A 13958-nucleotide genomic window follows, 5' to 3' on the forward strand; every position below is an offset into this window, starting at 1 on the left:
CAAAACTCCTAATCATTTTGGAGTTTGTTGCATACATGGGAACCATACAGATGTCCTCCCTATGTTCCTTTTTCCATTCTCTCTCTTCCTAATATTTTATAACCTCCTCTGATTGATTACAATAGTTAGCATGTAATATTTTACATACCCTACTACAACCCCTGTCCCTTTATCTTTGCTTATTCTCTACTATCAATCCCTGGTAGGGAAAGCAGTCTGAAACCTGCAGCCGCAATTCCTGCTTAGCCTAATTCCACTTTATAACCTTTCCCTATCTAGTTATTTATTCCCAAAACCTTGGTTTGTTTGATAACTTTCTCCAGTAAATTCCAACCCCATTTTACCTATTTGCTACACCATAACATGCAGTCATCCCTGTTGGCAAAATCTCCTTTTGCCATTCCTGTGTTGGTTTAGTTCTTAGAAAACGTTATACTACTTTACAAATATAATACTATGTGTGGATGTTGTTCTCTAAGAACCTGCATCCAAAACCCTACTCTCCCTTTATTTCTTGAACAACCACTCCACTCCCCATTTCATCATCGTCCTTTTCAACTATGATATATAGTCTTCTGCATATACATACATATATGTATACATACACACACATATATATATATATATATATATACACACACACACACGTACGCACACAGAGAGACAAAGATCTATATATAGATTTATGCATCTATCTATATGTATATATGTGAGACTTAACTACATGGCTCTAAAATATCCCTTTCAAGTCATGTAATCCTAAACCACCAAGTTCTGTGGTGAGAATCAACTTATCCCACTTAATTCAAGCCATTCAAGCCCCCCCCGCAAGAATTCTTTCAACTATATATTAATTATTGTCCACAACTTCTCCTCTGGGTGATAAAAATACACCTGACCTATATATATATAAAACTAAAGAGACTCGAAACATTGTTACTACTTGCATCTTACTATCCATAATCAAGAGCTACCATCTCTACAGTTTTTTTCTTTTATCTTTTGTTTAGTCCTTTCCCCACATACCCTTAGCTGCCACAATAGAATTCTTTTTAATCCATACACCTAAATAATCTTATCTTAACATGTCCCTGTAAATATGAGTATTGGTGAACAAATTCAGTTGTGGGTACATAATTTACTGTTTTGTTTTCATTTATTTTATCTCCTAAAAAGCCTTAAAATGTGTCAAAACATTCCACAACACTGAAATATGCTTTTCTGGATTTATCAAGTACAAAATAGTTTGTGAACAACGCTAACTTTTCTTGATTACCATACCAGTTACATACCTGAATTTATGATTCCCTTATTTTCTTTGCTAATGGATCTAAATATAAAGGAAATGGCAGTGGAGAACATAACCTGTTGTAGAGTAACCTTTCCACCTTAATTCTTGTGTCCAAGCCTTCATAAGTCTTCCTGATTAAACATATCATTCTATCAGGAAATGCAATTGCTGCCATTCATCTTCTCATAAAGTCTCAATTGACTCGAATCAAATACTTTCACTGCATAATGACCCACCAACAATAGCAGCATTTTTTTAAGCATTGCCTTTCCTTCTGGATCATCACTGTTCAAGAAATGTTGTCACATATTTGTCACCCTAACATAAAACTACATTGACCCATATCTATCAATTTCGGCTGCTGAAAGCTCTGTTTACATTCTCCTGCTTTTCTTTACCCTAACATCAGTAACAGGGACCTTGTTTTGAATGACAGCCTCTAGAGTACATAGGTACTGGAGGGTGGAACACTGTTTTATGGACTCTTTTGTTTTATCTGTCGTCTCCAGCTTCTTTGAAGTATTTCTTGAGAAGGGGTCAGAAGATCAGTGTCTTATCCAAGGGTTCACTGGGGAGCTACGCTTTGACAACCTCTAGCAGTGGCTCTATCCTCAGTCAGGCATGTCTTCAAAGACTGTTACTATAGCAGAATCCCTGGATGTTGTATCAAAATCATCAAAACCACATTTTACATCATATCTGCCCACAAGTTATTAATTTCACTTTCGGAGTGGTGTCAGTAATGCCCCATAATGTCTCATCCAGTTGCTTGATGATTTTGCCTTGACACCCAATCATGCAAGTCTAACAATTTAGGACTCTGAAAGTCAGGGTTGCAGATGTCTACAAAGAACATCAAGAGTTCCATAAAGGGAAAAGAGAGCAGAAACCATCACCTTGAATGCCCCAATTTGTAAAGCTGCAAAAAAGGAGCTGCTGCAGTGATGAATGGGGTCCGAAAGGAGAGATGAAAAGTCAGCAAGCAAAGGAGAGTAGAAGTGCTGAAACTGAATTCATCCTCAAATCTTGGTTTTACCTTCATGAGGTGGACCCTGTTTTTCACAAAACCTCACCAAGGTGACACTGATATACAAAATGTCTTTATATAGCATACACCATGGACAGAAGTAAGTCAAAAACTAAAAAAGATAGCTGGATGCACAAGACCCAGGATAAAAAAAAGTGCCCAATCCTGGTAGCTGCACTGGTGCTAGGACTGGAAAAATGACAGTGTACAATCCTCAAAATATAGAAATATACCTACAATGGAGCCAGGCTAGGGCCAGGGGGAGGATGCCCCCCACCCTGTTGTAGAAGAAAGCAGCAGTCCACAAAAAATCACAAAAATTGAAAGGCCAAAGAAGAGCCATAAAGACAAGAGAGTGGACCACTGAGGATAAGGAAGAAATTATTTATTGTTACTGTTATGCAAAAGCCCAGAATTTCCAGATACAGGATATAAAAAAAGACAGAGATAAATTAGAGGAAAGAAAAATACTTCCACAGGAAAAACTGTCAGAAGTTTCAAATAAAAAAGTGCGTTCATTAATACAATAGATTTTTTGAAAAACAGTATATAGATCCAGAAACTTTGATCTGTTTGGAAAAAAAAGCATCCGAGGAAGTGCCAAAATGTAAATAACAAAACCTAGACATTTTTCAAAAGGATAAAAAAGAAATATGGACATGGGAAAAAAAGAGAGATTTGATATGGTGCAATATTTATGCAAAGGAGAAAGCCAAATTAATCAATATAAAGAAGGCATCCCCAAAGACATGCAAAGAAAAATACAGGCAAAGGCATCCAGATATGGAAAATTTCACAATAAAAATATCACAAAGATGGAACATAGAAAAGAAGATTAGTAAAATACAAGTTAAAAAAAAGTTGAAGTTATGGAGTGCCTGCGAAGTGAAGGATTTAATGTAGAAGGTCTAACACGGATTACTTTACAGCATGATGGAGTGAGTCCTCAAAGTAAGGAGAAGCAGGAAGATCAGGAGACATCTGAAGGAGGAGGAGTATGGACAAAAGAAAGAGAGAGATTTAATATGGTGTAACATTTATGCAAAGGAGAAAGCAAAACTAACCAATACAAAAAGAGCAGCACCAAAGATATTTGAAGAGAAATACAGGAAAAAGAATACAGATATGGAAAACTTTACAATACAAAAAATAAGATGACAAAGAGGAAAAGTAGAAAAGGAGATTAGTAATGGAGAAGTCAAAGAAATAGAAATTGAGGTTATGGAGCACCTGCAAAGTGAAGGATTCAATGTAGAAAATCTAATGTAGAAAGCACCACACCAGGATAGAGCAATGGATATCCAAATTAAGGAGAAACCAGTAGAACAAGAAGCAATTGGTCAGGTGCCATATCAAGATATTTTGGAGCCTTCCACAGGAAACCAGTATAAACGTTCACTTGAAGCTAGACAGCAAGGGAAGGAACAGGAAACTCTGATGCAGTCAATGTGGAGGAGCGACAGGCCAGTGAGTTCCCATATGACAGAGCAACGGATGGCACAGGATGAAATTGAAGAGAAGGTGCCACAGGAAGATGCTATAGACCCTTCTACAGAATGCCAGCAGGAAATGGAAAACAAGGGACTCTCCTGGTAGCCCATGCCTTTTAGGCCCATGATCCTTTTTGTTATCATCTGGACTCTCTCCAACGGACTAATGTCTAATAAGGTCTAAGGCAGTATCTAACCACTTGAGTTCTTTGGAGGTCTGAAGGGCTGACAACTAATAACTTCTGACACTGGACGCAGGCACTCTCTCAGGACAAAATCGATGGAGGAAATGTAGGCAGAGTGACTATCAAGAAAAGATCTGGGGTCTGTGTTGTGAAATGCACCATTAACAAAAGCAAAGGCAAAGGAATGCTGCAGTGAGGTTGCCAGTACTAAAGTTTTGCATTGCATGATAAGCTGCAACTGAAGTTTTTTCCAGTGGATGACCTACTTGGAAAGTCCTCCTGAAGTATGGGTAGCCCCATCTAATCTGATTCATCCAGTCCTCACCACAACCAATACATAAAGATCCCGGGTTTATCTCTGATATCGGGTTTTCAATGTTGTAAGTCCCATACTAGCAATAAGCCAGCAAGGCAGTGTCTTGCTTTCTCATCTTGAGCATTACAGCTCAATATTTTTTCTATATATGAGAACATACTAGTTGCAGTTACTTCTATTAAATAACAGTTCCAAAGTAAAGAAAGTACAATAGATTTAGGTGGTGAGGAAATACACATTCTTTCATTCACAGACCTACAATAGTTGTCTAAAAAATGTCTCTATAATTTAATAAAGCTCTAATATATGTAAAGTTAACACCTATATTAACAGAAAAGTTTTATTTATAAATATATAAAAATGATATGCATTTGGCAGTTAAAAATGACTTACTTCTATACTATAGTCCTTCAGTGGCTGCAAGTTCACAAAAAAGAAATGATCTTGTATTCTCTGCCAATTCTTTCTAGCATTCCTAAAACAAGAGTAAACATATGCTGTGAGTCCTGAATCATTCTGAATGAAAAATCCAAGCTATGTAACAACTTTTATCAGACCAGATGATCTTTGACAAGGCCCACTGTAATGGGTTTACACTCGGGAACATCTTTATGCCTTCATGCATGGCTCTTCAAAACTTAAGAACCCACACTTAAGACTACATTCCAATGACCCAAGCCTGGATAAGAAAAGGTGAGGGGGTGTGCTCATCTAGGATTTTCAGTATTAACCTCCTTCAAGCTATGAAGCATCTGGCAACAAACAAAGACATAAAAATATAAACATAAAAACATATTCTTGCACAGATAATTCAAAGTATTTATTATATGCTGAACAGTCGCCAAAGAATGGGACTGAAGAAGGGAAAAAAGATGCTAATGCATTGGGCTACTTAAACATAGTTTTAATTATGTAGGTACCTACCATAACTATCACACATATTCTTATCATATTAGTTGATTTTTTTCTATTCATAATTAGTTTTTTTTCCTCAAAGATCTGAAGTTTCGAGGGTGCACACAACCTGTGCTGGTGCATGCTGTGCTGTCATGAACCATCTTATAACAACATGACAAACTGGCTCTTAAATAGAACTCAGGAAGTTAGGGAGGGCTGCTCTTATTCCTCCAAAAGAGCTGTCACTAGCGGTGTACCCAAGGGTTCAGTACTTGGTTTATTCCTCTTTGGCATTTATTTCTCAGAGGTCAAAGTGTGGCTGACAAAGTATGCAGGTGGCTGTAAATTCGATGCCATCATAAAATCCTCCAAGAGTGCCTTTCCGAAACCAATAGCTGGTGTTAAAACCATGGGCTAACATCGAGTGCCAATAAATGCATAATAGTATCTTTAGGCAAGCAAGAATTTCCTTAACAACACATCCCTGAAAACTGATCCAGTACTTAGGGAGCTGGGAACCTAACAACATACCCCTGAAAATTGATCCAGTATTTAGGGACCTGGGATCCTATGTAGACAAAGAACTAATCAGTGCATCGGATGAGAACTTATCTGCTATATATAATCTGCTGGGGGGCATCCCTGATGGGTCTAAAATGGGCTAAAATGAAAGGAGCTGAACAACAGCCAAATGCCAAGGAACTGACTTCTAGAGTTGGGATTGAGAAGGCAATGTCTGTGAATACTAACACTGAGAAGCAAGTGGCCATTTTGTTTAATATGGACACATTCCTGAAGTAAAGCACAAAAGGTAGACAGGCTTTTAGTGGAGTAACCTTTTATGGCAGCATTTTCCAGTGAGTGGTGAGCCACATGTATTTAGTTTGGCAATAACTCAATTCTGGGTTCAGGTAATGTTTACCCATGGCTGAAGCCCTCGTGACCAGACAAAGCCAGCCATGGGTAAACTAGGCATTACCCACACCCAGCCATGATTTACTGCTATTACAAAGCTCTACTATTTTTGTGATGCCATGTACTTTTAACTTTTTTTGTCTCCTTAGCTGCTTTTTCCACTTTATTTTATAAAAAAAAGAAAAACAATTATCTACACTGAACCTGGATTTTCTAAATTTCAGCATTTTATTTACTATTTTGTTTTTATTTTTATTTTTTGCAAGTGCGGTAGCTAGTGTCACTGGCATAGAGGCTCGCTGACTATGACTCAGGCAACCAAAATTTGATTATCTGCTCAGGCACCTGCTAAAACTGGCTTGGGAGGAGGAGAAGAGTTGTGCTATTTTGTCGACTTCCCTCTCCTCTAGGAGGGTGTGAGAGTGCATGTCCAAGGCACAGAATTCCATTGCTGAATCCCCAATGAAGATCAAAGACCCCACAGGAGTGCTAGCTTCAAGGAGGACAGGCTGTCTTGAGGTGTCATGTCACTTGCAGAAGTGGGTGGTGCATCTTCATTGGTGCCCAGTGCACAATTAACCTGGCCACGTTGCTGGGGCATGCAAATGCAAAAACTTGACATCTGACTAAATGATGGCCCTGCAGGTTGGCTCTCACCCCAGGGCATGTGAAATGAATGGGCCAACTGTCCAAGAGTCTGATGGTGGGCAGACAGCAAAGGCAACCCCCCCCCCCAAAAAAAAAAAAAAACACCATCATCAGTGATATTGTTTTTTCTGGGGAGTCCTAATATTTTTACTTTTTGTATGTATATCTCTTTTATTGCTTAATGAAATTGGTTCCGTATTATTTTGTGTAATGGACTTTTATATTATATGTATTTAGGTTGAAATCACTATTTATGTACTGCTCTATTTTTATGTATTAGTATATTTTACTTAGTGTTTTATTTTTTGTCTGTTGATCAGAATTTGTTGAAGTTCGTATCCACTAACTGAATAGAAATCTAGGTTACAGACTGCACTAATATGCATGCATACACACACACACACACACACACACACACACACACACACACACACACACACACACACACACACACACACACACACAGCAGTGCATGCTTTCTTATTATATTGTTGTATATTTCAAAGTTCTGTGTCACTTTTTCTTGGAAAGAGACTCAGTGCTTTGTAAGAGCACTGGTGCTTTTGATCTAGTTAGATACTGAGATTCATAATGGCAAAGCAGCTTAAAAATCATTAGTGGATTGAGTGCATTATGCTGGTTTGCATTTCATTTTTAAACGGTTCCTTGTGTGCCACGTGGAACATTTCTCTGTATCTGGAAGCATTTGGAATCTTTTATAAGCATTTTGTTCTCCTGCTTTAATAACTTAAAAGGTATCTGAATGTTCTCCTGAGGGAAATGCTCAGTTTTCAAAGGATACGATGACTGCTGTACACAATCAGCACGGACATGTTAGAATATTAATTACAGTTTATTGTATAAGTGGCAATTTATCAGGAAGGCATTTGCAAGGCAACTACCAACCTTTCCATCACAGAAGCAAGTCAGATGATCATCCTTCCTAAACTCATGTACTCAGTTACAGAAAAATATGAGCTAATGGAACGAATTCACCCTGACTATGAAGTAACAAAGGTCCACCTCACAGAATTGCCTGAGATAAATTAGAATGATACATAAACTGACTGAATGGTATGGGGCACTAGGCACTGCTCCTCCCAAACTGAGAACATAGTTCACTTGGTACAAAAAGTCTTTCTAGCAGCCTCAAACAGTTCAGATACCCCCACCTCAAAGGTCCAATGGAATCAGCAGATCTAAAGCAGAACCCAAAGGATCAGGAGTCGGTGGTCACTGACCCAAGTGTAGGCACCACCCTGGCTAAAACAGGAAGAGTTTCCTGTGTTGCCACTGTTAGTTTTAAAGGAAAGGGCCTTAAATCCTGCACCAATGGAGCCACAATATATGCGACAGTCAGGGGACTATGGTCTCCACTCTGATCAAATAAATATGTATGGGATAACTTGCATTATGGGCATATGGCTAATGTACATAACTGCATTAGTTTATGACCAATAATTGCAACACTCACATCAATGTACAGCTAAAGAACAGAGTTACAATCACTGGGTCGGCAGGATTTCACCCATGTCAATCTGAGCTCAATGCCTCCTAGTGCAATCTTACCAAGAGTAAATGATTTTGATAACTTTCCAGCCCACTCCCTTTTTCTGCATTCACAATCCACACTGCCGCCAGCATGCCAATTATAGGACCAAGGTCTCAATTATTGTACACTCTTACATTGAGCCAACTAAAATCCTAAGTTACAGTGGCTTAGAACTGCACCTTCTCACTTTAAAATGTCAGATGTCAACAGTCGTACCAAAGCTGAGAGGTTACCTTTATAAAGTAATAAATAAGACACCATCCGCAAACTTTTACAATTGAATAAATAAAAACATCTTATTTGATAAAAAGCTACCAAAAACACAGAAAAACCCAACTCAATATACAAGACAGAAATTGACAGCACGTAGAAGAATTACAGAAAATATTTTATACAGAGTTGGCAACAGAATCACTATAACTGCACCTTAATATGCATTCCTACCACATCCCAAATAACACTGTGGCTTTACATCCATTAAGTCATTAAACACATTCAGCAGCTCAAAGTATGACAGTCTGTTTTTTTAATTTATTGTCTCTTTATTGCTATCTACAGTTTTGTTTCAAAATTCGTAATAAAGACGAAACTGCAGCCATCTTGATTCCACTTTCATTGAAAGTTAAAGGTTTCCTAAATCTAGTCAGTAGTCCAAAGAGAGAAGAAACAGCAAAAGTCCCAGTTTAGCTGTCCACAGATGGTTAATGTTAAAATCAGAACAGAATTTTCTTTTTTAAGCCAAGCTGCTTAAAAGGCAGCATTCCATATCAATATGAGGTAATGCAGCTTTTGGTAGGATGTAATGAATGTGAAAAAGGTTCTATTCATCGTTGCTGAAAAGTGGTTACAAATCACACACATCTATAATATATGTATATATGCAACTCTTGACATTCTTACATCTAAGAAATTATACAACTCTTGAAAGTCATGGAAGTAATTAACTTTGGCCTTTCCTCCGTGAATTGTGTGATGAGTGGAATCAGTGGGACTGGCAGAGAGGAGTAACAGGATCTTCCAGGGTAGAGAACAGGAATACATCCACCACAAATTTCTTATTGTCCTACTAAACCAAGCAGATGAAGAGCTGAATGTATTTTTGCTTTAAAGTGCCTTTTCTCCTTACTGTTTGATACTTAAACTGTTTTATCTAATAATCCCTTATAGACAGGCAATTTAGCTAGGGAATAAGATGTTTGTTGCTACATTGCACCCAGTGTTCTTTTTCTGCAGTACTGTTACATTAAGAGGACTAAGGTTAACCACCTTGTAGCAGAAGGTGTTTGCTGGGACTGTACCATGCAATTTAATGACACATTGCAAGGAGTTTAGCTCAGAGCAGCTAGATTGAGCACTAGATAGCACTAATACCATATCCTAACAATATTTATCTCAAGTCCCTTACCCTAGAGACAACCCTAGGAGACCCTCTGTAAACCTAATCCTCATACCCAAATAGCCCACCCTAACACAGGTCTGCACAACATGAGTATGTAATTTTCAAAGGTCTCCAGAGCCAGCTTGGTAAATGTGGACATCCTTAGACAATGTAGCTAGTCTCTCATTTTCAGACAACCTTTTAATCCTTAAATAAACCAACACAGTATGCAAGAGATGTACACATACAATTTACTTGGAGGCAAACATATTTGTATGCATAACAAGGTTGCCAAGAACACACACATGACATCTACCACACATAGACCATATTATGCTGAAGCACTAAAAAGCAATCCCCCCAAACCTCGTGGACCTCCTAAGCCTGCAAACAACGACACCTATTCCCCTCAGCAATCTCTAAAGCACACACCAAACTCAACTTCAAGTACCAGACACAAGCCTACACCCAACGGAATCCTGAAAACAAAGCCCATAAGGCAAGTAAACAATTTACCCAGAACTCTCATCATAGGGGACTCCACTGTATGACACACAGATGTCCCACTCACCAGACTGTACAAGGAGAAGATAACGGTCAGTTGCTTACCTGCAGCCAGGATCTGCCAGGTTACACATGCACTCTAGTCATGCTATTATAGCCCATGTGGGCATAAATGACCCGAGACATACCTCTCTGGACTATATGAAAAAATATATTATGGACGTCTCTAAATATGTGTCTCAGATCGGTATGTGCCTTGCATTAAGCAGCATTCTACCTTCACTAAGGATGATGCAACAGTAAGAACAAAAAATGATTGACTTTAACAACTGGATTAGTTTCTGGTGACAAACTAGGGGATTCAATATCCGCCAGCCTGGGAAGACATGGCCATCACACCACATTGCTTTGTCAAAGATGGCCTACACCTGTCTTCCCTGGGATTCTGTTTTTTGGCTATACCATTATCCACCTGACAGCCTTTTTTAGGCAATATCGAAATGACAAACCTACCAACATAACAAATGAAACCTAGAGGTGTTGCTGTTCAATGCTGAAACCTTAAGAAGAAACTCCACACCCTACAAGCTCTCCTTACTCTGAAGAATACAGACATATGTGCCATTACTGAGACATGGTTTAAAGCTGCAGAGAGTACTCCAGCAGTGCAAGGTTACAGCGCCTTTCACGCATTTATACCATCATCTGCACAGACAGGGACTAAAGGTGGAGGTGCTCTGATTTACATTAGCAACAAGTACATCTCAAGGTTTGTAAACAGGATGATACCCCAAAGTTCATCCACATATTAATCACCTTAGATAGATTCCTTTACCATATTGTACTTAAGGTCACCTCCTATGTCACAAGAAACCTATAAGTCTTATCTAGACTGACTGGAAATACTTATTTATAGGTTCATAGGTAGATACTAGGCTATCTGCCCTAGGGCATTTATAAGCCTAGCCAGAGTGTATTTGGCTTCCGCCTCCCTATTAGATTAGCCTACTGTGCCTCTGTAAAGTAGGTCACAGAAGGTACCCTTTTAAGATTAGTTTACTGTGCCTCTGTCTAGCAGGGCCACAGAAGAGATCCCAGGGGTGAATTTGCAATTTCCCATCCATGCGTCCAGATTTCGCTTGAAGAGGGTCAGCGAGGGGCTATGTCTATCATGAATTGGGATTCTATTCCAGAGTGAGGGGAGCCTCTGGGAAATTAATCTGTCCCTCCAGCATGTCCTATTTATTTTTGTGCTGAGGTTTAGGTCCCTGGAGCGTGTAGCTCTAAGGGACTTGGATTTTTTGAGGTGGAGCATGTCCATTAATTCTGAATTTGACATGGCTTTGTACGTCAGGCATAGATCGCCTCTGAGTAGGCGGTAAGCAACTGAGTAGAGCTGGAGTTTCTTTAGTCGAGCTGCATAAGACATCTGTTTGTAGCCCATGATCCTCTTGGTGAGGTACTTTTGGGGTCTCTCCAGTTGCTGTAGGTGTTAGGTAAGGTACATCCCAAAAGGGGCATTGTATTCAATTATGGGCCTGATGAGTGATGAGTAGAGGGGCACAATGACCTCTCTTGATCTAGATGCGAACCCTTTTGTGATAAGGTGGGCTATATAGAAGGTCTTTCTAACCACTTTGGCAATGTGATTATCAAAGGAGAGATTACTATCTATGTTGGTCCCCAAATCTCTAATTACTTCTTCTGTACTTAATGGATTACCACCTATGTGGTAATTTGTGGGCACCTTGTTTTTCCCAAAGGGGATGATTATGCACTTTTTAGCATTTAGCTTGAGGCCGTGGCTCTGGCACCAAGCATCCGTCTCTGTGAGACCCTTTTGGAGGATGCTTGCGTCAGCTGGAGATTCGATTATGGCCCCCAGTTTGCAGTCATCTGCGAACTTTGTCAGCCATACTCCCCCCCCCGTGTTAGCCTGAACCTCAGAGAAGTATATACCGAACAAGAGAGGTCCCATCTTCTGATATAGGGGTTGATATTTAAGCTGGTAATCTTATTTATGATGCCCGAGTGGGGTATTGTGTCAAAGGCTTTTGCGAGGTCCAGCTAGGCTGTGTGGACTACCTTGCCCTCATCTATGGCTTTGGTAACTGTTTCAAAGAAATCAACTAGGTTTAAGAGGCAAGATCTGCCCTTAACAAAGCCGAATTGGGTAGGGTCCAGTGTCTGGAGGCTCCCAATGTCTTTGTTTATGAGTTCCATGATAATACGCTCCATAGCTTTACAGACCAGACTAGTCAGGCTTATGGGGCGATAGTTTCCGGGGTCCGTTGTGGCACCACCTTTGTGGAGTGGGACCACTGTAGCTGTACGCCATTCTTTGGGTACATATCCTGTAGTAAGGCTAAGTTTGAACAGTGACTTAATGTGAGGGTTCAGTTCTTCTTGGAGCTTGTGTAAGACACAGCCTGGGACACCGTCCAGTCCCATAGATGCTGTGTTTTTTGCTTTGGAGAGGGCAGCTTTCACCTGTGCATCTGCGATGTCAGGGAGGTTACATTCAGTTGGGATAGGCATTTGCTCCTTTGGGGGGGGTGGGGGGAGAAGTTTGTGCTGAATCTGTCTGCCACGATGTTGGCTATGTCTGTAGGTTTGGTATATTTTGTACCGTTATGCAACAATTCAGAGCATATCTGGGAGTTTCCGCCCATGTTCCTGACATAACTAAAGAAGGCCTTCTGATTATCTTTAGTGTCTAGGGCAATTTTTCTTTCGAAACTGGCCTTTGATGATTTTATGAGGGATCGAAGTTTCTTGCTAATACTGATCAGAGATGCCTTCCCTTTTTGAGATTTTGCTCTGTCATGTAGTAGCTTCCTCCTTCTGTTGTATAGCTTATTTATGGCCGGGGTCCACCAGACCCTCCTGTTTTTGGAGGAGTGAGTCTTGGTTTTATTTGGGATAGCATGATCCATGCATTCCTGCAGGTGCTCATAGAATGCATTTGTAAAGGATTCTGCGGACTGGGCTGTATTATCCTCTGGCCCAGGGGCTTTGAAGGATTCCACCTCAGTCTTGAGAAGTGCAAAGTTGGCTTTTGAGAAATTATTTACAGTGATTTCCTTGGCTGGGGGTGGGGACGGGATATGGATGTCCAGGGAAATTTGTTTATGGTCTGATCTTACCAATGAGGGGTTCACCTCTGGTGTGGAACATAGAGTCCCCATGTTGGTGATGACCAGGTCCAATATGTTGTTCCCTCTTGTGGGAGTGGTGACCAGTTGTTCCATTGCCCATTGGGCGAGGGTGTTTGGGCTTGAGTAGTTTTCCCAGTCAATGTTTAGGTAGTTGAAGTCACCCAATAACATAGTGTTTGGAGAGACCTTCATATTCTCCAGTGTTCTCAGGAATGCCAAGTGGGGTTCCTGTAATAGGGAGGGTGTTCTGTAGCAGGCTACAAACTGAAAGGCAGTTTTGCCCGCTGTTAGTTGCACATGCATGGTTTCCGATGCTTTGTGCAGTGCCACTAACCTGGAGGTGTAGGTATCTTTGATGAATATAGATACTGCCCCTCCTTTGGTGCTTCGGTCCGAGTTTTGGGGCCGAAACACATGGTATGAGTTATAACCTGGTAGTGCTGGGGTGCTCTCAGGAGCCTTGAACCAGGTTTCTGTTACTGCACAGACATCGATTTTATCCATACTGAGGAAAGCCTCGAGTGCGTGCATCTTGAGGTTTAGACTTCTGGCACTGAGTAGCATTACCTTTAGTTTTTTTTATCCTTGGGTTGTCTA

General features: G+C 40.1%; 1 protein-coding gene across 1 annotated transcript in view; it reads right to left on the minus strand.

The window, feature by feature from the left end:
• TARBP1 (TAR (HIV-1) RNA binding protein 1) overlaps positions 1–13958 on the minus strand; it is a 2802917-nt gene that overhangs the window by 770250 nt on the left and 2018709 nt on the right. Inside the window, exon 29 of the mRNA XM_044087106.1 lies at positions 4703–4784. Coding sequence (XP_043943041.1) covers positions 4703–4784 — 82 coding nt within the window. The remainder of the gene's footprint in view (positions 1–4702; positions 4785–13958) is intronic.

This window comes from Protopterus annectens, chromosome 1.part1 (genome assembly GCF_019279795.1).
Source record: "Protopterus annectens isolate FY-2018-M chromosome 1.part1, PAN1.0, whole genome shotgun sequence".
NCBI lineage: Eukaryota > Metazoa > Chordata > Ceratodontiformes > Protopteridae > Protopterus > Protopterus annectens.